Here is a 14,474-nt window from a genome sequence, read left to right as displayed (position 1 = left end):
TGATTGAATTAAGAGTAAATTTTTAAAGGTGGTGCCAATAAGAACTGCTGAGCAATTGAATTGCATATGCCAGAACACATGGACTATTCTCCATTTTTACTTTCAAAAGGAATGTTTACCTATCATTTTTAAATCTGTAGGTATCTAAAAAACAACTATGCCCCTCACTCAACCTCCACTCTTTAGGGGGTATGCCCTATTAAAAATTTGCGCCATGTCCTTTCTAACATTTTTCAGTTGCTTAGAAATACATGGTGCCCTGCAACTTGCATTTTGCACTTAATATATCATTCAAATTCTTTGTTGATACAGAAGTTTGACTTATTATTTTTAGTGGGTATATTGATAGACATATACCATAATACTTTTATGGAGGAATGTTTTTGCCAATTTTCTGTAGATAGAACGAAGTTACAATGAGCATATGTTAAATTTTAAACTTTGTTTCTAGGTCTCACGCTGTTGCATGTGTCAATCAGTTTATCATCAGTAGGACTCAAGCTCTAATGTTGCACATTGATTCTTTTATTGAGGTAAGACTTGTTCTTGTCTCCCTCCCCCCAACCCCCAACTTTTTTTTTTTTGAGAAGATTAGGTGATACTAACTACATTTTGCTTTAAAACAAAATAATCACTTATAATTCTAAAGTCAGTATTTAATTAAATGATTTCTGATAGTATTGAAACTGGATATGGGATAGATTGTAATTTTTGTTAGCTGAGAAAGCACTTCTTTTACTAATTTTTCTACTAGTATCATTATACAAGCACTGATTTTGGTGGCGGGGGGTGTTTAGTATCTTGACTACTTTAAAAATTTTTCCTTCAATATACTGTTCACATTGCATATGGAAACCAAGTCCCTCAGCTCATGCAGTTTTTGAAATGTGAAAAATTGGTGAGGTTAGATTAAGTTGATTGGTAGAATCTGAAGGCACAGACTACAAGGACAATATTTTCCATTGGTTTCCGTTGTAAAATTAGAGACATCAGGAAAAATAGACTCTTAAAGGCATTTTGAACTTTCCAATAAAAGTGGAAAGAAAAGAGCATAATTTTCTGGCCAGGAACCATGAGCACCACAATTTCTTTTCAAAATCTCTGCTACTTGGTAACAATTAAAAGGATTGTTAAAGTTCCTTAAGCGCCTTCACTTTTATTTTCATGAAATGGAATTGTTAAAAGTCCCTTAGAAGTCAGACTGTTGATATTACTGTTGGGAAATTATAAGGAAGAGTCGGCAGAGGGGGGAGGTCATGTTACTTTTTTTCTTGTCACTTAAATTGACCAGCTTCTTTCTGAGCATTTTTTACCAATAGACTAAGAGTAGTAGCCATAAAGATCCTTTAACCATTTACAAGTTAAAACCAAAATGTGTCTTAAATAGTTCTACTGACTTACTACCTACTGTGGGACAGATGCTGTGCTTGATACTAGGGATACTTAAACTTTATGCCTACAAGGTGTTTTCTTTCAGTCTAATCTAGTCTAGTCTAGAGGTAGTATAATGTAGTGGGTAATACTAGAGGTCTGGAGTAGACTATTGGTGTTCAAATCCCAGCTTCTCAGTTTAGTAGCTTTGTAACCTTAAATACTTTATTTAACTGATGTTTTCTTTATATCTGTAAAATGAGTCAGTAATTGACCTACCTTCTTGGATTGTTATACACCTAGTTGATAAAAGTAAATTGGAACAGTGCCTGCCACAGAGTAAGCAAGTACTTCATGTTAGCTATTAAAGTATTAATAGTGCTATTTCTGTTGTAATTATCCTGGTGTTTCCTTTTGTATTACTCTTTCACAGTTTAATAAAGGGGACAGTGATAGACATACAAGCACCTTATAAGGAAATATAATCTAAAATAAATGAAATTGAATTCTCTCTGAAAATAAAAATTTCATAGGACTGTACTCAGCAAGTGAGGCAGAAGCGTTTTCTAACATTTTAAAATATTTTGCTTTACTATTAAATAATATGTTAATATTTGTTTACTACTTGATAGTCCTACAGAATTTAGCCAATTCTCCACCCTACAAAAACAGTAAACCTCTGGAGGAAGTGCCTCTAACATATAGTAGGCCCTCAATAGCAATTTGCCAAGTGAATAAGTAAACTAATTTTCTTCACTTGCCATTGTTTCTATGGTATCAAGTCTGCTGAGTCTAATGTATTGATGAAAAGTTTGTTGGTTACTAGTACATGGCTATAATGTGTAACCTTGGCAAAGCTAGGTATTCATTGACAGTAGTAACAAAAGTGACAAATGCAAGATGATGGCATTGGATATCTCCACCCCCAACCCAGTTGCTGTTCTCTAGAGTAAATTAATGAAATCTTTTAATAAAATTTAACGGAAGATGCACTGTTAATGGCAATGCCTGCTGGGAAAACAGTGCTCTTCTCTATGTAAAACACATGATTAAAACAGGAACTATCTAGTTTTGAGAGGGTCAAATGTGGAAGCAGGACTTGGGTAAATCAACATTTTAAAAATGCTGCAATAGTACTTCAGATAGTGTCCCATTTGATCATTGAATTTCTCCTCTGAATTTCTTGTAATGAGACTTTAGGTTCATTTTGTAGAGATTTCTGTGATTTCCTGAAAAAAGACAGTGGGACACATTGGATTTTACTTACTTTTTAAATGCTTGTTTTACTGTTTTTAATACACGTATGTGTAAATAAAGTAAGACTATGTGTGACATGAGGAAGGCTTCATTGTGTTTTTCTTTCACATCCCCGCTCTGAGAGATGTCTTTTTCTTCTAGTGGAAGCTTGTTGGTATAAGGAAATGAGTATGGACTCTGATTCCGTGAAAGCCAGATTCAGATCTTCTGCTGGTTATCAAGCTACTTAACTTCTATTAATGTGTTTCCTTATTTGTAAAATTGAATAACAACATGTTAAGAGTTTTGAAGATTAAACAAAATAGCCTATTGTCCATTCAGACATTGTATTTTTACCTTGCAGACGTACTTGTAGGGAACAGCATAATATTTAATATTATTTTTATTGAACAACATCAGTTTAGGGTTAAGTTAGAAAATCAGTATATATTAATATTTGTCGATTATTGCATCTATATCACCTTTTTATAGAACTTGAATCTATTACCACCTCTCACCTTAAAAATCAGGGTTGGTAGGGAAGTCTTTTGTCTCTGCTCCTGGGTGGGCAAACAAATGGTCCTATGTCCTAATGACATGGTTTCTTAAAAATTAAAAATTTCCCCAAAATACAACTGATTGTACTCTATCAGAAAAGAATAGCTGTTCATCTTTTATCAAAATCATAATCTTTGTCAGCTATTTCACATTTAATTCTTATAATCTAATATTGTAGGCCATTGAGTCACTTTTTGGTATGTTATCTTCGTAGGGTTTCTTTAAATGTCACCAGCTTGCAGATTACTTATTTGTGTATAAGCCTTTCTAAAACTAGAAAAAATTATTTCTTGTGCAACAGAATCTCTTTGCATTAGCTGGTGATGAAGAACCAGAGGTACGGAAAAATGTGTGCCGAGCGCTTGTGATGTTGCTCGAAGTTCGAATGGATCGCCTGCTTCCTCACATGCATAACATAGTTGAGGTAACACTGGCAATTTAAAGGCTCTTTCCTCATCTTTCCCCTAAGAGAAATACTAGATAGAAAATGCAGCATACCAGGTGGGGAGGGGACTATAAAATAATTATGATTGTCTTAAAATTATGAGTTATCTTTGTGGGGAGTTTTGTATTTCTGGATATAGTTGTATGTACTATATAACTTTGGAAGTGTTTTAAGTAGTATGTTATCTAGAGTCTCCTTTTCACTTCCGAAGTTCCATATGGTAGAGAGAAGGGAGGATCTTTTTTAAAGGATGAAGTCTAAGATCTGTTAAAAAGCTAGCATTCGTGGTATGCAGCAACTCCTGTTCTAAAACTTTAGGAAACGTGGCTGCATAAGGTAGGCCTATTTTTTCTTTGAAAAGTCAGGCAGGACTGATTGAAAGTTTAGTGTTAACTAAAGTGAAGAAATATTTTATCAGTTGCTTGGTCACAGCTGGGGAGCCTAATTTATAATGTTACAGTTTTTTCTTTTATAGAGTCTTCATTTTAAGAAATATATATGGAGTTCTTAGTTTTTATTTTTATGTTCTAAGAAGACTTAATATTTGATTAACATTCACATTTCAAAAATCTCAGTGGTATCATAAAAAAACTACACAGAAACATAATACATTCACTGAACACTTTTCATTGGGTTACATTTTAAATCAGTGTTTCTTTAATTTAACTGTATTTTATAGTCACCTAGGAAACTTTTAAAAAATTCAGATGCCTAGGTTGAAAACCATAAAGTAAAAAGCTTGCTTGATAATGGGACTGAATTGATACTAATTGTGTGATTTAAACTGACTAATAGTAAGGATCTTGTGTTTCCAGTACATGCTACAGAGGACTCAAGATCAAGACGAAAATGTGGCTTTAGAAGCCTGTGAATTTTGGCTAACTTTAGCTGAACAGCCAATATGCAAAGATGTACTCGTAAGGCATCTTCCTAAGTAAGTGTTCCTTCTTATAAATGCTGCCTTGTTCTTTAATTTCTAAGTGATTCTTCATTTTCGTATTTTTATAAAATTCATTCTTTTGCCATCAGGGAGTAAGATTCTAAAGAAGCCAGACTTAATTTTATTGTTAGTAAAGAGATTTTTCAAAAAGCAATTGCCTATTTTAAATTATAATTGATTTTGGATAATTTACAGCACAGTATTTTGGGTTTTTTTTTTTTTTTAATTGTTACTTAACCACAGACTCTTACGAGGCTTTTTTCCCAAGAAATAATTTCCCACTAGTTGTGATGCAACAAAATTTAGTTAATGTTAAGCCCATTTTTCTAAAGTAAAGTATTTCTAAAATACAAGCTCATGGGAGAAAACTAAATTGCAGAAAATTTTATATTTTCTGCATTTTCACCACTCTGAGTAATCACTGGCAGTATTTTTGCTGTCATCTTTTAATGTTCTTTTCTGTGAAAGTACCATATACTAAATAGCATGTATTCAGGGTGTTTGAGAAGGAATTGGATTTAATAATATATAATACATTAACATGACATCTCGCCTGTAGTTAGTGCTTAAAATTTTAAATATACTATTTAAAATTTCAGTTGTTTACTATTTAAAATTTTCAGTTGTTATATGCTGTGTGCTTTCCTCCATGTCATTAGTCTTTAAAACTTCAGTGGAGGTATGCTATTCTATCATAGTATACATAACCATATTTACATAATTGACGATTGTATATGTGTATAGTATAGAGAGAGAAAGACTGTTCTCTGCCGTTGAATATTTAGGTTGTTTTGGCTTTTTTTCCCCCTCATAAATAATCCTGAAGTGAATATCTTTCTTTGTCAATAAAAGGTTATTCCTTTTTGTTGTGATTGCTAGGAGTGATTTTTTTCCCCAGAGTCAAAGTATATGAGCATTTTAATGATTTTTCACAATATTCCGAATAGTTCTCTAGGAAATTTATAGAACTGCATGCGCCACTGTGTGTCTATCACAACTTTGGCAGCCACGAATTTTAATGTCTCAAATCTTAGTCATCTGGATAAGAAAAAATAATTATTTTAATATGTCTTAATAGTAAAGGGTTTTTGTTTCTTTTTTTCTCTTTCAGATATTTATGGTACTTGAATGTTCTTATTGTCCTATGGTCAACTGAGTTTTTTCTTTCCATCAAGAAAGCAACAGTAAAGTCACTTTATTTGGAGGGTGAGGTTAAGCAAGATGTGGTGTTTAATTTTAATTAAATTAAATTTTAAGCAAGGCACGTCATATCTTGCTTAACCTTACTCTCCAAATACACTGACTGGATTTTTTTCTCTTTAGGAAATCTATTATTTTTCCTTTCCTCTTTACTTTGTAATACCACTTTAATGATACGTTTGGGTTTCTGTGGGGTCATATAATTCTAAAAGTCATAGATAATAATTTTTATAAAAACTGCAGAGATTTTCTTTTTTTCAAGAGCAGAAATCCACTTTTATTTATTGACTTTTCATTAGTTTAAATCCTTGAGGGGTACAGCATCACTCAGATTTTGTGTCCAATGGCCTCAACAGGAAGATTGCTTTGAAATTTGGCATGAACCATGGCACTGTTTCCATGGGCCCAGATTACTCTGGCTTTGTTTGGTTTGCCACCAGGAATCTCTGTGTTTTTCTTTGTTTTATATACATAAGCACATCTCTTGCCCAAAGAGAATTCTGTTTCACCTCATGCATAAACATCTTCAATTTTAAGAAGAGCTGTGTGTTTCCTTTGCTTCTGGAGGCCCTGCTTTTAGCCAGCAGAAAAGGCCTTGGACCACAGCCTTCCAGACATACTTTTTTAGAACTCCTATTCCCACCAGACTCCAGTTATTTGCCCCCAAATTTCAGCAGCAGGTGCTTCACTCCAGAGATTTTATTAATGAAAACCTAGGCTATAACTTTAGAGATGATGTTGAAAATGAGGAATTACAACTAGGTACTCTTAACTCTATTATTGCACTAATATAATCCAAATATTCCTAAAACAAGCAGGAAATTAAAAGTTCAGCACCACCCATTTTGCTGTACTAATTAGGTGCCAACCTTAAACAACTCAAGCCAGTCATGACTGAGTTTGATTTATGTCTTCCCTACTATTGTAAGAGGAGGTCTCACTGTATTGCCCAAGCTGGTCTTGATCCTCTGGCCTCAAGCAATCCATACTTCTTGGCTTCCCAAAGCATCGGGATTACAGCCATGGATAACTGCACCCGGTGGGAGCCATTTTTATATATAAAACACAGCTGTTTTTATTGTTTTAGTTAATGTATTGACAGGATAGCAGAATATCATCATCAATCTGATGCACAATGAAATAACTTGTTTTTCCTAGTTGTTAACCACACTTGCTTAGTATAATACGAGCAAAAAGCATTTGCATGGGAATTAAAATTGTTATGTGTTACAAGATCGCTCATAAATAAAAACTCATTTAGAAAGCGCCATTGTAGGCTGGGCACAGTAACTCAATGCCTGTAACCCCAGCACTTTGGGAGCAAGAGGCAGGCAGATGGCTTGAGCTCAGGAGTTCAAGACCAGCCTGGGCAACATGGTGAAACCCTGTCTCTATCAAAAATACAAAAATTAGCTGGGCATGGCAGCACATGCCTGTAATCCCAGCTACTTGGGTGGCTGAGGCAGGAGAGTCACTTGAACCCAGGAGGCAGAAGCTGCAGTGAGCCATGAGCCGAGATGGCATCACTGCACTCCAGCCTGGGCAACAGAGTGAAACCCTGTCTCAGAAAAAAAATGCACCAATGTAACAGGGAGGATATTAAGTTCTATTATCATTCTGGGCTATATAATCTGTTCTATTTTTTTTAACTAGTACTATGTTATTGAACATTAATGTATTTTGTAATCTGGTATAGCAGCTCTTGATTTCTCTTGTTTTTACGAAATTGTTTTGGCTTTTTCCCACCTTTATTCTTGTACATTAATGTCTTATAGGACTGTTGTGTGGCTTTTCCATGTAAAACAACCCAGTGCTCAGGCCATATTTAAGTAGTCAGTAAATGTTTATTATCTATATTACTACCTTTATGTGATGTTGCATTAAAAAACTCGTTTTTTGACTGGGTGCAGTGGCTCACGCCTATAATCCCAGCACTTTAGGAGTCGAAGGCAGGTGGATCACCTGAGGTCAGGAGTTCAAGACCAGCTTGGCCAACATAGTGAAACCCCATCTCTACTAAAAATATAAAAAATTAGCCAGGCTTGGTGGTGCGTGCTTGTAGTCTCAGCTACTTGGGAGGCTGAGGCAGGAGAATAGCCTGAACCCAGGAAGCAGAGGTTGCAGTGAGCCAAGATCGTGCCATTACACTCCAGCCTGGGTGACGAGCAAGACTCCATCTCAAAAAAAAAAAAAAAAAATATTGTTTTTAATGGCTACATGGGGGCTTCAGGAGAAATCTTCACAATTAGACCTGTTCAAAAATAATAATTTGCCTAGCGTGATTGCCAGGCACATGCCAGATTGCCACATGGTCACAGTTAATTTCCGTGTCTTATTTTCTGGCCTAATTTTTTCTTATTTGCCCAGTCTTACCAGCCAGTCCTTTATTTCTTGCAAACCTTGCTAGGCCCATCTGCCACCCCATTCCAAGGCCCTTGACCTCTTTGTGTTCTAATCTGATTCTTTTTTATTATTATTATTTTGAGATGGAGTCTCGCTCTGTTGCCCAGGCTGGAGTGTAGTGGCATGATCTCAGCTCACTACAACCTCCACCACCCAGGTTCAAGCGATTCTCCTGCCTCAGCCTCCCGAGTAGCTGGCACTACAGGCATGCGCCACCATGTCTGGCTAATTTTTGTATTTTTAGTAGAGACCGGGTTTCACTATGTTGACCAGGCTGGTCTCAAACTCCTGACCTTGTGATCCGCTTGCCTCGACCTAATCTGATTATTTTTATTCTCTTTATGTGACAAACATCAGAGCCATGAATAAACCCTACTAACGCGAAACTTCTGTCTACCCTACTCTAGACTAATTGAACTGTGAACTCTTTTCTTTAACCAGGTTGTCGAATGCCTTTGGGGAAAATTACACTCCCCCAGGGGGATTGTTGGCTATAGAAATCTGTGGTCATCAACCACAAGTGGACCCTTCACAATCTGCTAATTCATGTTCCAGATCAGCTTTTATCTTTTAGGGGGGGGGGGGGGGGGTGGGGGGGGGGGGGGGGGGGGGGGGACCTCCTTCCACAATCCTGACTTAAATTCAATGGTTCCAGATCAGCTTTTATCTTTTAGTCACCAAGAGCAACTGTTTGAAACCTTTGTCACTCTTTTGATGTTCTCTTAATGCACTTTGAGCTCTTAATGCTTATAAAGAAAGCAGGTGACCCATTATCTTGCCCCAAAACTTACAGATAATATTTTCATATGAGTTGTCCTCTCCTAACCAAACTTAAGTTCCGTATAGTATAAATTTTTCATATCCCCAGAGACCTCACCGTACCAGATAAATACTCACTCCTAGCTTCTCCCTGTTGCCTCATTTTCCATAACTTTATAACTTGCTGCAGTTTTTTCTGTCTTCAAAAAAACAACTCAAACTTTTTTTGAGTGGGACTTACTGTCTTCACTTCTTTAACCCACATCTTGTTAACTCTTCATTATCTTACATTCTGATGTCTGTCCTCACCATTTCTCTGAAATTGTTGACAAAGATCATCAGTGATTAACTGTTAATGATCCAGATACACCTGTTTCTCCTGCAAAATGCCTGTAGCTTACAAAATATAGTTCTATGTATTTTAAGTCTTACCTAGTTAAATTATGCTAACTATAATGTTTACTACTAATCTTTCTATTTTCGAATTTAGAAGGACTTTGAGCGTGAAAGTTTGACTAGCCCACATTTCTTAAACCTATCCAGGGGATTTTGTATTTCACTGCTTCCTTTTCTCTATTAGCATTTCTTCAGTTAATGAGAGCAGATATATATCACTGAATAAGTTCAAAGACAATATTACCATTAATTATCTCATTGGTTTTATTAGTACACACAAGGTTAAGACTTACTAATTATTCTGTTGAGATCTTTAGGACTTTGTTTCATGAATTTCTTTCTTTATAGGTTGATTCCTGTGTTAGTGAATGGCATGAAGTACTCAGATATAGATATTATCCTACTTAAGGTAAGGAAGGTTTTTTTGATGAATAGGGAACATGATTTTTATATTGATTTAGTACATCTTTGAATTTGGCCAATAAAACATTCATTGAGAATAGATATCCAGTAAATAGACTTCCTATTGTCTATAATAGGTTATAGAAGTTTAAAGTTAGAAGCATAAGTTTGAGTAATGATAAATTCTTGCTTAATTTGGTACTAGATGGTGACATTGGTAGGGTTATTATTAATTTCCCTTTAATTACTTGGAGTTATTTTAAAAATATTCTTATATATGCTGCTCTGAATTTGATTCAGGTACACTTAGATTATACCAGCCAATGGAGGCCATGTAGTTGGCTGAAAGGGCCATATAACCTAACAGGTGTGTTATGTCAATCTGTTCGCCCCTCCATAAGGAATATGTTCTGTACATGGGCGTGGTTCTTAATCACTCTGGAAGTATACTTCAGAATCCTGTGCATGACCCCATCTCTGGATATTCTGTTTCTCTTACTCATGTACATGTTATTAGCCTATAATGAATGCCACCAAAAATTTATCTTAAAAAAAACAACAGGGTGATGTTGAAGAAGATGAAACGATTCCTGATAGTGAACAGGATATACGGCCACGTTTTCACCGATCAAGGACAGTGGCTCAGCAGCATGATGAAGATGGAATTGAAGAGGAAGATGATGATGATGATGAAATTGATGATGATGATACAATTTCTGACTGGAATCTAAGTAAGTCAGAAAGGGAAAAGCACAGTTGCCTGCTGTGGTAACAACTTTATTGGGGTATAATTCATCTGTCCAGTTTACTACCCATTAAAGTATACAATTCATTGGTTTTTAGTATATTCAGAGAACTGTTCAACGATTACCACAATCAGTTGTAGAATGTTTTCATCACCCATACCCTTCAGCAGTAACTCCCTATTGTTTACTGGCTCTGGGGAACTACTAGTCAATATTCTGTCTCTGGGTTTGCCTATTCTAGACATTCTGTGTAAATGGAGTCATACAATACATTGTCCTTTGTGACCATCTTCTTTGACTTAGCATAAAGTTTTCGCAGTTCATGTTGTGGCATTCACTTGTATTATGAAATAATATTTCATTGTAGTAATATGCCACATATTAGTTATCCATTCATTGGTTGGTGGATGTTTGTGTTTCTCTTTTTGTGGCTGTTGAGTTGTGATGCTATAAATACTCATGTACAATTTTTGTGTGTAGGCTTTTTTTTTTTTTTTTTTTTTGCGACAGGGTCTCTGTCACCCAGGCTGGTGTGATTATGCAATGGCACAGTCATGGCCCACTGCAGCCTTGATCTCCCCGGGCTCTGGTGATCCTCCCACCTCAGCTCCGCAAGTAGCTGGGACTACAGGTGTGCACCAGTACACCTGGCTGATTTTTTTGTGTGTTTTTTGTTTGTTTGTTTGTTTTTTGGTAGAGACGGTTTTGCCATGTTGCCCAGGCTGGTCTTGAACTGTTGGGTTCAAACGATCCACCCGCCTTGCCCTCCCAAAGTGTTAGGATTACAGGCGTGAGCCCCTGTGTCTGGCCCAACATGAATTCAGTTCTCTTGGGTAAACACTCTGGAGAAGGATTGTTGGGGTCATATGGTAACCGTATATTTAACCTTTTGAGAAATAACCTTTTGAGAAATTGATGTTTTCCAAAGTGACTGCACCATTCTGCTTTCCTAGCACCGTTGTCTGGAGGGTTCCAGTTTCTTCACATGCTCACTTGCCTTATTATTATCTCTTTATTATTATAGTCATTCCAGTGGATGTGAGGTAGTATTTTGTGGTTTTGGTTTGCATTTTCCTGGTGGGCCTGCTCTTATTTTATCATTATTGTATTCTTAAACTACCGTTTCTCAAAAGGCTGTTTGTTTTAATACTGTAAGAACATTACCACAAGCTTTTTTGGTTTTTCTAACATGAGTGTTTTTTGTGTGGTAATTTGCATGAGAATTGGCTATCATAGGTAATTCTAAAATAATATAAGTTGTTATGTTCAAAACTTATGAAATATGCTTTTTAAAATATGTTAATTTCCAACCTTAGCTGCAAATCACATCACCTGTGGAGCTAGCATTCTGGCCCACACTTCCTAATTGGGGATGAACCTAAACACCTGTGTTCTGATTTGCTTGCTTGCTTGCTGGTTTTTAAACCTCTACTGCTCTAGTTCAGGGTTTCTCAGCTTTGGCACTATTGGCATTTTGGGCCACATAAGTTTTTTTTTTTTTTTCTTACATGTGAATGCGACATCATGCACGTAATTCTTTGTTGTGGGGGCTGTCCTGCACATTATGGGATGTTAAGCAGCATCCCTGGCCTGTACCCAAAGATGCCAGCAGCACAAACACAGTTGTGACAACCAGCAATGCCTCCAGGCATTGCTAGATATCCCCTGGGGGAGCAAAATTGCCCCCAGTTTAGAGCCCCTACTCTAGTTCAAAGTGTTGGGCTTTCTAATAACTATGAATAAAGCAGTTAAGGACAGACATTATTAGTCTGGGCTGTGTCATTCATTTGGTTAGATAATGCTGATTCCTCTGTTGCCTCTTCAGCTTCCTATAGCTAACATTCTATTTAGAGTGCCTAATGTGCCAGGCACTAGGCCAAGGACTTTACATGCATATGAAAGTCTTACTTAATCATAAGTAAGAATAAAGTCATATTTATATTTAAGATTTCCAACAACCTTGAATAGGTAAGAAAACTGCAGAAAGAGAAATTTACCCAAGGTTAGCATAGCTAGTACTGATAGCACATCTAGTATTGGTACGCGAGTCTCACTTGTTAAGACAACCCATGGTGTTCACTGCTATTACAGATTATCTCCCAGTGTATCCCTACTTTCAGACTGGGGGAGCCGGATGGCTCAAGATCATTACACAGATAACTAGAGGAGAAGCCAAATTTCTAAAAGTGAAATCAGATTATATGTACTCTGCTGCTTTCTTTCTGTATATCATATGCCTCATTCTTCATCAGTACATACAAATTTAGATTTCCTTTTATTGCATGTCAGTGTACTGTTTAGTTGTATGGATCTACCATGTGGTATAACTAAGATCCTTATTGATAGGTAAGGTGTTAATTTCTGGCCAATGTAATGGTTTTGTTTTTTGTTTTTTGTTTTTAAGGATTTTGTTACTGTCTAGTAGTTTGTGATTCATCATTTGCTATGCCTAGTTTTTGATTTTTTTTTTTTTGATATTTTGATTTTTGGTATTTTCTTAGTCCATTCTGTGCTACTATAACAGGATACCTGAAGTTCAGAGTGGAGGGGCTGCATCTGGTGAGAACTTTCTTGCAACATCTGATGACAGAAAGACACACATAAGAGAGAGCTCAATTCACACTTACAATAAGCCAGCTCTCTTGATAGCTAACCCACTCCTGCAATAACAACATTAAACCATTTATGAGGGCAGAACCCTTAAGACCTAAGCCCCTCTTATTAGGCCCCATCTCCCATCTTTGTTGCTTTAGGGATTAGGTTTCCAGCACATGAACTTTCAGGAACATGTTCCTACCCATAACAGTTAAATGATATTTTTCGATTTTGTTGCTCTTGTCTAAATTATTATGATAATAAAATCTGGGTTGATTTATAGTCCCATAGTTAATTCTTTGTCTGTAAAGAGTATTTTCTAGCATGTTTTATGTTTCATGTGTCAGTGACTTTTGTTCCAATTTTTGTGTCTAAATGCTAGCTAAGTAATTGCGTATTTAATTCTAGATGATTTACCGCTGGAAATGTTAAGTAGAATTAATATATGTTTTTTGCATGATTGTAACATTGATTGTAATCATGATTGTAATATGATTATATTGTATTGAGTGGTTATATTAGAAGCATTGACTTGAGTGGCACAGTATTTGTTTTAGTTTTTCTGTGTAGGCAGAATTCTAGTATGATAGTTATGTACAGAATACAATGTCTTCACAGTTAATTTGCCAAGTAAGTTCTTGTTATAAAAAATACTCATCTTAATAGAAAATGTTTTTGACCGGGCATGGTGGCTCACACCTGTAATCCCAGCACTTTGGGAGGCCAAGGTGGGCGGATCATGAGGTCAGGAGTTAGAGACCATCCTGGCCAACATGGTGAAACCTCGTCTCTACTAAAAATACAAAAATCAGCTGGGCGTTGTGGCATACACCTGTAATCCCATCTACTCAGGAGACTAAGGTGGAAGAATCATTTGAACCTGGGAGGCGGATCTTGCAGTGAGCCGAGAACGTGCCACTGCACTCCAGCCTGGGCAGCAGAGCAAGACTCTGTCTCAAAAAAAAATGACGGCCGGGCGCAGTGGCTCAAGCCTGTAATCCCAGCACTTTGGGAGGCCGAGACGGGCGGATCACGAGGTCAGGAGATCAAGACCATCCTGGCTAACACGGTGAAACCCCGTCTCTACTAAAAAATACAAAAAACTATCGGGCGTGGTGGCGGGTGCCTGTAGTCCCAGCTACTCGGGAGGCTGAGGCAGGAGAATGGCTTAAACCCGGGAGGCAGAGCTTGCAGTGAGCTGAGATCCGGCCACTACACTCCAGCCTGGGCGACAGAGCGAGACTCCGTCTCAAAAAACAAAACAAACAAAAAAAACAGAAAATGTTTTCATGTGACAGACTACGTCCTATTCAATTGAATTCTTACTTTAAAACTCTGTATTAGAGATATAAACAAACAGTTACATATACAGTAAATATTTTAATATATAAGTAATAAGAGGTTAATGTAATGTTTTTGAATT

At 36.6% G+C, this 14,474-nt stretch overlaps 2 protein-coding genes and 1 pseudogene across 4 annotated transcripts in view; 1 reads left to right on the top strand and 2 right to left on the bottom strand.

Annotated features, from left to right (window-relative positions):
* Positions 1-14,474, bottom strand: part of MRPS27 (mitochondrial ribosomal protein S27) — a 1,100,726-nt gene that overhangs the window by 658,337 nt on the left and 427,915 nt on the right. The gene's annotated exons all lie outside the window — the stretch shown is intronic.
* TNPO1 (transportin 1) overlaps positions 1-14,474 on the top strand; it is a 97,604-nt gene that overhangs the window by 56,630 nt on the left and 26,500 nt on the right. For all 3 annotated transcript variants that reach the window (XM_050793535.1, XM_050793536.1, XM_050793537.1), the window contains exons 7-11: positions 452-533; positions 3,467-3,589; positions 4,426-4,544; positions 9,657-9,717; positions 10,273-10,441. In XM_050793535.1, the coding sequence (XP_050649492.1) occupies positions 452-533; positions 3,467-3,589; positions 4,426-4,544; positions 9,657-9,717; positions 10,273-10,441 (554 nt within the window). The remainder of the gene's footprint in view (positions 1-451; positions 534-3,466; positions 3,590-4,425; positions 4,545-9,656; positions 9,718-10,272; positions 10,442-14,474) is intronic.
* LOC126956561 (60S ribosomal protein L35a-like) lies at positions 6,051-6,368 on the bottom strand (annotated as a pseudogene).

This window comes from Macaca thibetana, chromosome 6 (assembly GCF_024542745.1).
Source record: "Macaca thibetana thibetana isolate TM-01 chromosome 6, ASM2454274v1, whole genome shotgun sequence".
NCBI lineage: Eukaryota > Metazoa > Chordata > Mammalia > Primates > Cercopithecidae > Macaca > Macaca thibetana.
This window is presented reverse-complemented; position numbering and strand designations above follow the sequence as displayed.